A 9319-nucleotide genomic window follows, 5' to 3' on the forward strand; every position below is an offset into this window, starting at 1 on the left:
TCTGTGTGTGTTTTTGTAGGTGTACGGTATGGTGCTGTTGTGGTGAACTGCGCGGTGCACAGACTTCACATTCTCATGTTTTTAGTTTGTAGCTTTCATTTGACATTCTACCAGCACTGTATAATTAGAATTAGACAAAGATGAGCGGGAAACAACCTGATGTAACGCATGTTATCTTTGACATGGATGGGCTTTTACTCGGTAACAATAAAACAAATTATTAAAAATAATAACATTCCTTCAATTTCAAAGTTTCAATAAGATTCAGTTTGTTTTTCGACTGAGTATTTCTTCCCATGCTCTTATTCCTATGCTTTGTTGAGGGTCCAAGCATAGAGCAAGGGTCCAAGGCAATACTTAATAAATAGCGATTGTAATTACTTACATTGTCACTGACTTGCTGAAAACACTACCTGTGCCACTGTGACCTTGCCGAAACTTTAGTTTATCTAAATAATTACTTAAAAAATAGCTTAACTTGTCTGTGGGCTGAGTTGGAAAAGAAGCTTAAAAAGTAAGCCCCTTTTTCCATCCCACAGTGCCCTTCGGCAATTCTGAAAAATCAGTCAGGCAGTAATTCTACTTACTATACTTACTAACGGTTTAATGGGTATATTAATTAGGCATAGCCTTTGTGACCCCATATCCTATCTTTTCCTCCCAGTGAGTATCCAGTTTTGGCTTTAATCTTGCAACAGTTTTGGCATCCACTATAGCTTGTTAGAAGGGAGTTCCATTGTGTGAAGACATTTTTCCTGCATACAATGTTTTTCTTCGGGGATGGCTTGAAGAGCTTTAGAGAGTAACCTCTTGTTGTGGTTATGTCTGATGTTCTGAATAATTTTCTGCTGTCCACCTTATCAATGCCTTTTAATATCATGAAGGTCTCTATACTATAAGGTCTCCTCTTTCTCTTCTCTTCTCCAGGGAATGCAGATCTAGAGCTTGCAGTCTTTCTTCATATGGCAGCATCCTTAGGGCTGGGACCAACTTGTTGGACCTCCTTTGAACTTTTTTCAAGATAAGCTTATCTTTTTACAGCCATGGGCACCCTCATTGGACACAGTATTCCAAGTGCGGTCTAATGTAGGTTTTGTATAGAATCTGGAAGCTGTTGGTATCGCTGTATTTGAACGACCCTTTCACCACCCTGAGACAATTCATTCTTTTCACTGCTGCTTTGCTGCATTGTGTACTTGGTTTAAGGTCTGGTGTTAGGTAAACTCCCAAGTCTTTTTCTTCAACTCTTGATGCAGGTATTGTCTCCCCATATGATACTCTGCCTGTGGGTTTCCTGTTCCAATGTGCATAGTTTTGCATTTCCCAGCTTTGAAGCGAAGCAGCCATTTGTCGCACCATTTCTGTAAATTTTACAGATCTTCTTGGATATTCTCCACATCTCCCTCTCCACTGATACTGTTGTAAATTTTGTATCATCTGCAAACATTTGTATGTTGCAACTGACATGGTCCAGAGAGATCGTTGATGTAAATGATGAAGAGGATGGGCCCTAGCACCGATCCCTGGGGTACTCCACTCACCACATCTGCCACATGTGAAGAGGCACCTCTGACTGCTACTGTTTGTGTCCTTCCCGTCAGGAACTATTTTATCCATTTATGTATTTTCCCTCCAAATCCATAGGCTTGTAGCTTGTTAAGTAGCCTTCTATGCGGCACTGAATCAAAGGCCTTCTGGTAGTCCAGAAAAATTACGTCCACAGGGTTACCTTCGTCTAAGTTGCCCGTGATGTCCTCTAGGGTCGTCAAAAGATTAGTGAGACAGGACTTGCCCTTCATGAAACCAGGCTGACTGTCCTCACAAAATGCCCTTGTCGCTTGCATGTTTTAAAAGCATGTTTTCTCTTATGATGGTTTCCAGTATTTTGCAGGGTATTGCAAGTAAGGCTGACAGGCCTGTAGTTTCCAGCTTTTGTCCTTACACCTTTCTTGAAAATTTGAGTCACCCTTGCTGTCTTCCACTCCTTGGGCAGCTCCCCAGAGTCCACCGACTTTCTGAAGATGAGGAACAATGGTACTGCCAACTCTTTCAACACCTGAGGGTGTATTTGGTCTGGCCCGGGGCATTTATCTGGTTTCAGTGCTTCCAGTTTTTCTTGGAATATCTTCTACTGTGAATTCAATATCTTGAATTGAACTATCTTTATCGACTCGTTCTTCCATGTTGGGTATTGCACCATCGGGTTCATTTGTGAAGACTGATTGAAAGAAGCTGCTCAGGATCTCGGCTGCTTGGTCAGATTCGGATAAACCACTCCCTTCTCTCTCCAGCTGGGAAATTCCAGATTTCACTTTTTGCTTTTTCCTCACATAACCATAGAATGCCTTTGGTTTATCTTTGAATTCCTTCATCAATTTCCTTTCAAATTCAGCTTGGGTGTTTCTCACTGTTCGTCTGGTTCTGTTGTTTTGCTTCTTGTACTCTTCGTAGTCACGATAACTCTTCGTCCTCCTGTATCGCTGATACAGTGCATGTTTCTTTGTTATTGCCTTCTTGACTCTTGCTTTCATTCAATTGCGATAAACCTAATTCATTGTCACTCTCTCAGTTCCTTTATGAAGGGTTTTTTTTATGGGGGAAGGTGTTGAGCAATGAGAGGAATGAGTATAGACCTTTTCGCAAATACCATTGCGCAAGCGCAAACTGTGGAATAAGGTTTATCGCGATTCAGAAACGCAATGCATTGTGGGAAGGAATATGGGGCGGTTTCTATGCAGTTTCTACGACTCGCGCACGCAACGCCTATACCTTTGTGTGGGTTCAACAGCGCCCTCTCTTGATATTTTGCTATTCGCGATAAACCTTATGAGGTGCATGCTGGTCTAGCTAGTGATCAAATTTGATAGCTAGCTAGACCAGCATGCACTTCATTCCACGTCTATTGTACGCGTACCGAGTATTTGCGATAAGGTCTATACCACTCATCTTATATAATGCCCTAGATCTATTGACAACTTACAACGTGTAATGCAACTCGTGTAGGCCTACTACTACAGCATTACTTAGATTGAACATGACCCAAACAAGTCAAGTAGTCATTACCTCTCTCGTTTTTGAGTCTCAATCTAATGAACGCAAGGAGCACACCAGAAAAGTGCCGTAACTGGTGGGGGGGGTGGTCACGCCCCCCTTTGATTGATGTCAAATTGTCAGTGCTCTGGGATTAATTCTGAACTTGACACTTCGGTGTTTTGAAGCTGCTCCTAAGCACCGGCACATTGCCAGTGGCGGGCAAGTGCGTAGTCACTCGGTTGCAGGGTATCCTGCAATTACTCCGACAATTTGTTAAAGGAACACGCTGCCTTGGATCGGTCCATATGGTCTATGGTCGATATTATTTCCATTTTTTTAACTCACAGAATCATCAAAGTTGATCAACAAAAGTCTGTAAAAATCTATACCATTTGTACATTTAGGTCAGGCCTTGTATTCAACTTTTCCCCCATACTAGGACCATCATGCCTGATAATACAGATGTGTACATCAAGGAATTTGATTGTACCGTCTTTGTTTATATACTTACTTTTGCCAAATCTTCTTTCATTTCTAGATACAGAGGATCTGTACACAGTTATATATCATGAACTATTTCATGAGCATGGACTTCCAGAATACACATGGGAGCTGAAACAGAGACTAATGGGTCGTAAAGCAATAGAAGCAGCACAGATTGTCATTGATGAAACTGGGCTCCAATTAAAACCAGAGGAATGGGTCGAGCTTGTGAGCAAAAAGAGTGATACAGTCTTCCCATCAGCTGAGCTTATGCCAGGTGAGCTTAAATTGGTTTGTATTTGTTGGATGTGGAAGTGTCGTGGCCGAGCGGTTAAGAGCACCGAATTCAAACTCTGATGTTTCTGGTTCGAATCCTTAGCCATGACACTTGGGCAAGACACTTTACCATTGCTTCGCCCTTCGGATGGGATGTTAACCCATTGGTCCCATGTGTTGTGTAACGCATGTAAAAGAACCCAGTGCGCTTATCAAAAAGGGAAGGGTTCGCCCCGGTGTTCCTGGCTGTGGCTGCTGTATGCGCCCTAGCACCTTGAAAACTCTTATACATGTAAGGTGCTACATAGTTGGTTCTCAGAATTCATCACTTAACAATAAAAACCTATCTGTCTGAAAGTTTGTATATACTCGGCGCCTTGATTACCGTGTTTGGTAGATACGTGCGCTTTATAAGACTTCGATATTGAATTAAATTAAATTAGATCATTGAGATATCATATATAGGGCGCATACGGCAGCCACAGCCAGGAACATCGGGGCGAACCCTTCCCTTTTTGATAAGCGCACTGGGTTCTTTTACATGCGTTACACAACACATGGGACCAATGGGTTAACATCCCATCCGAAGGACGAAGCAATTCCAAGTTATTAATTTAGTATTTGCTTTTAGATTATATATTATTTCTCTGTATAATTTAATACACTCTAGATTTGTTAAATTTCTATGTACTGTTTAATTCTCACAATTGTTTTTTTTTTTCAACAAGAGTATGGAATAAACGTTTATTGAAAAATGAAAATCATGTTTAACCACAATTAACCTGTGAAACAAGCCTGGATTGTGATCTCGAATTCAATCATCTGAAAGCACACAACTTGTGCGACAAGGGTGTTTTTTCTTCCATTATTCTCTCGCAACTTCGACGACAAGTTGAGTTCTAATTTTTACAGGTTTGTTATTTTATGCATATTACATGTTTAGATACACCAAGTGAGATGACTGGTCTTTGACAAATACCAAACTTCCAAAGGAATGAGCAGCAAGGCTCACCCATTGTAATTTTGGCTGAAATGACATAACATCAAATTGAATGGGCAGCAAGGCTTTAACCCTTGTAATTTTAGCTAAAATTACATTAAAAAACACGTGCCAGAAAGTTAAAGGCACTGGACACCTTTTGGTAATTGTCAAAGGCCAGTCTTCTCACTTGGTGTATCTCAACTTATGCATAAAATAACAAACCTGTGAGAATTTGAACTCAATTGGTTTGCGAGATAATGGAAGAAAGAACACCCTTGTTGCACAAGTTGTTTGCTTTCATGCCTTGAATTTGAGACCTCAACTGATGTCTCAAATTCAATCAAAATGTTTTAGTGAGAAATTACTTCTTTCTCACAATACTATCGACAGCTCTCCGTTGCTAGTTACCAAGTAGGTTTTTATGCTAACAATTATTTTGAGTGATTACCAATTGTGTCCAGTGCTTTTAATGGTCACAGCTCTTCACAGTCATAAGCTGGGGTTATTCAACTAAAATAATATGCTTGTTATATGTCCACATAACAGACTATTTCCATTTGTTTTCCACCAGGAGCTGAGAAACTTGTTTGTCATCTCTTCAAAAATAAGGTTCCCATTGCCGTGGCAACAGGCTCCTCAAGTCGTCTACTTGGACTAAAAACAACAAGACATAAAGAGTTCTTCAAGATGTTTCATCATATAGTATGTACGGGTGATGACCCTGAGGTCAAACGAGGCAAGCCAGCACCAGATCCATACCTTATTGCATTACAGAGATTCCAAGGAGATATACCTCCTGCAAATAAAGTAAGTACAATGTACACACTGCCCCCAACCAGAATACAGAACTAGCAAAAAGGTGTGTTATAAACTGCACTATTTATAAGAACTTCACAATCACGCACCTTTACCTAGAAACACTTACAAGATTGTTATGGAAAGGTTTTCAGTAACACCATGCTTGTACAGTATTTAAGCAGCATCAGAGTCCAGCTTTCTCCAAAAGACGATCAGAGCATACTGATCGAAATGTCAAGTTAAACCAACGGTTCTTTTCAGAACCACCCCAACTCGTATAGAGATAGTCTTTACATGGTGTTACAGCAAGCCTTTCCATAGCCTTATCCACCATGCAAAGTTTCAAATCTTACTTATAAAATAAGATTGTCACAAAAATTAATGGGTTGGTTTGGTATTCATGGCATTGTTCAAAATCAAACAACAGCATTGCATGAATTGGAAGAGTTGACACAAATGAATCTCCAAGTAAAACTTTGACTTACTTGTGATGCATGGTTGATTCAATCCAGGTTCTTGTCTTTGAGGATGCTATCAATGGTGTTATATCTGGCAAGGCTGCTGGGATGAATGTAGTATGTGTACCTGACCCAAGAATGGACAAGTCACTTGCTCACGATGCTGATTTGGTTGTCACATCATTAGAAGATATTGTGCCAGAGGAGTGGGGACTACCACCATATGATCAAAGTCTTTAAGTATAAATCATATCAACTCCTTTCAGATGTGAGGTTTTAGTTATAAATATGTTTGCAATAAACCCAGTACAATCATTGTGTGTGGTGAGCGTGAATGAGGTGAGATTCCTATGTACTCAAGTGCAGTGTTTGCATGATTGAGACTGAGACTTAAGTTCAGTGCTTGCATGGTTTCAGGAGGCTTGATTCAAAATGACTGGGGTTCATTGTACTGTTTCCCTACTCCCTTTTTAATTCCCAACAAATTGGTTATTATACAAAACTTTAAAGATTTACATTTAATTTAAACAAAAAAGTGTTTTTGTATATTAATTTGTAAATATCCATTGTGATATAAAACTCAGTACCTGAAGTGGCTTAAGTTTTATTCTGAACATTCCTATATAAAATGCGTGTCTTGTGCCATCATTCAGAAATCAAAATTCTATTTTTTATAAGATATTATTAATTGTGGTTATAATGTGTAGGTAGTTACAGGTTCATAAAAGGTCACTACCGTTTGATTCCGTTGGTTAAGATTTGTTCAAAGCTGTATGAGAGCACACATTATTGAATCAAGAATTTTGACACTAAATATTTTAGAGTAACATAAAAAATTGACATTAAATAATTAATATGTAGCACAATATTGACATTAGGGCGGGGCACAAATTGTTCTAACGCAGGGTGGTCACGTGGCCGTGCAATAAAGGCCCTTGCCTTCGGCTTGGGCTTTTAATCGCACGGCCACGACCCTGCCGGTTTTAAATGGGAGTTTGATTTGAGAACTCGTCCCTCCCCTTCTATTCCCTTCATGAAGAAATCCAAGATCATCGGCGGGTTGTGAGTTTACTGGCCAGAAGCTGAAATACCTGCCTGTCAACAATCATACTAGGTGCTACAAGAACACCTCAACAATTGCTACATTTAATTATAATGATTTTATAACCGTAATGTTTGAAAGCTCTGAAACCTGGATTTGTTCTTTTCTGTTTTAAACCATTCACGATAATGATGGTGCAACTAGAAACATTTAAAATGTTGGGAGAGTTGAAAGCTAACGGCTTAATTTGAACCTACAGTCATGTGAAGAGGCCAGATTCAAATGATCACAATTGTACAATCTGGGGAGTGTCCAGGGGACTGTAAATTGGTGCATGAAGTGGTTACTCAAAAATAATTATAGAAATTGATAGAAAACAATTACATTGTCCCCTTTGTGGTTGCTTTCTTTCCTTGCCCCCTTTCACTGCCAGACTGTGTTTCTTTGTATAGCCCCTAGAAGAAATACTTGTAGTATTATTATTATTATTGGATTGATTTACACTGGGTGTGTTCGATTAGCTTCCCCAGGCCCACCCTGCGGTGCTCACTCGGATGAGCCTCTGACAAGAGCTAATCGAACGTTCACACTCGCCCTCTTGTGGTGACGTCATGCACAATACAATACAATACAATACAATTGGTTTTTATATAGCGCCATTTCATTTAGACCACAGCGCTTTAAATGAACAATAGCAATGCAGATAATACAACAAATGAATAATAAAGCAATAAACAGACACTAAGGAAAAAGATGTTTTTTAAGTGCTTTCTTGAAAATAGGCAGTGAAATTGAGGTGCGTATTGTGATGGGAAGATGGTTCCACAGTCCTGGAGCGGCTAAGGAAAATGATTTAGATGCAGCGGATTGAAGAGATTTGCTGCTCGGTTTATTTTCAGCAAGACGGGTTTTGTCTGATGCTGAGCGAAGCCCAGCCCTAGTTTGAATGTGAAAAGAAAAACAAGATGAAAGATATGCTGGTGCAAGTCCATTTAAGCATTTATACACATGCACCAATATTTTGAATTGAATGCGCGCTTTCACCGGGAGCCAATGTAGCTTTTTGAGAAAAGGAGTTGCATGATCATGTTTAGACGCACAAAATATTAGTTTGGCAGCCCAATTCTGAAGATGTTGAAGTCTATTAATTTGAGTTGTGTTCGCTCCAAGTAAAAGTGCGTTGCCATAGTCCAATCGTGAAAGAACAAGAGACCTTGTAACACTGCTACATGTGCCAACGTCTAGAAACCTTCTTATACGTGTAATGTTACGCAGATGGTATGACACAGACCTAGACAATGATGTTATTTGTGAAGACATAGACATAAGATTGTCAAAGACAATGCCAAGGTTCCGAACAGTTTTAGTGGGTGTGATAATTTCATCTCCAATATGCAGTTGAACACTGGGCATGAGGCGATTGAAATGAGGTGAGGTTGCAACAAAGAACTTGGTTTTATTGTTGTTTAGTTTCAACATATTTTCAGTCATCCAGGATTTTAATTCTACAATGCACTTTGTGAGCGCCTGTAAGACAGACTGAATAGATGATGAATCCGAAGGTGTGAAACTGGTATAAATCTGAATATCATCAGCATAGATGTGATAGAGTAGATTGTTCCCCTTGATCTGTTGATGATTCTACCAATGGGAATGGTGTAAATGGTAAAGGATTTCGGTCCAACAATTGATCCTTGCGGCAATCCATAAAGCATATCGTGTGAGGCTGAATAAGTATTGTCTATCAAAACCTGTGTTCTACCACTGAAGTAAGACTTAAACCACTCAAGAGCTGTCCCTGTAATGCCAATCTCACATTCTAATCTGTTGAAAAGGACATAGTGATTAACATTGTCGAATGCGGCACTTAGGTCTAAAAGCACCAGGAACACGCCCTTCTGATTGTGGATCATGCCCATGATATCACTTTTGACTTTCAGTAGTGCGGTTTCAGTACTATGAGACACACAATAAGCTGACTGAAATTCCTCACCCAAACCGTTTTTAACAATGTGATCATTGATGTTGTTGACCACATGTTTCTCTATCAGCTTAGATAAGAACTTGATGTTAGCGACAGGACGATAGTTCTTGAGTTCGTCTGGATTCAGTGACCGCTTCTTAATGAGAGGGTTGTATGCTTTAGAATACTTGGGAAAATGCCTGTAGTGAGAGACTTATTTATGATGCGTGTTAAAACCGGTAGAAATATGGAAACATTATCTTTAAGAAACCAAGTGGGTACAG

At 39.8% G+C, this 9319-nt stretch overlaps 1 protein-coding gene across 1 annotated transcript; it reads left to right on the forward strand.

Moving 5' to 3' along the window:
- The first annotated feature begins 7 nt into the window (after positions 1-7).
- LOC139945478 (pseudouridine-5'-phosphatase-like) lies at positions 8-9203 on the forward strand. Its single transcript, XM_071942835.1, has 4 exons — positions 8-201; positions 3572-3793; positions 5346-5581; positions 6085-9203. The coding sequence occupies exons 1-4, from the start codon at positions 141-143 to the stop codon at positions 6268-6270; spliced, it is 705 nt and encodes a 234-aa protein (XP_071798936.1). The 5' UTR covers positions 8-140; the 3' UTR covers positions 6271-9203.
- Positions 9204-9319: the final 116 nt, after the last annotated feature.

This window comes from Asterias amurensis, chromosome 12, assembly GCF_032118995.1.
Source record: "Asterias amurensis chromosome 12, ASM3211899v1".
Classification (NCBI taxonomy): Eukaryota; Metazoa; Echinodermata; class Asteroidea; order Forcipulatida; family Asteriidae; genus Asterias; species Asterias amurensis.

What these genes read in the sequence shown, in the direction of transcription:
- LOC139945478 (XM_071942835.1), top strand. Translation starts at nt 141, where the DNA reads ATGAGCGGGAAACAACCTGATGTAACGCATGTTATCTTTGACATGGAT. An exon ending in CATGGATGGGCTTTTACTCG is followed by an intron (nt 202 to 3,571) that starts GTAACAATAAAA and finishes TTTCATTTCTAG; the next exon opens with ATACAGAGGATCTGTACACA. An exon ending in ATATACCTCCTGCAAATAAA is followed by an intron (nt 5,582 to 6,084) that starts GTAAGTACAATG and finishes GATTCAATCCAG; the next exon opens with GTTCTTGTCTTTGAGGATGC.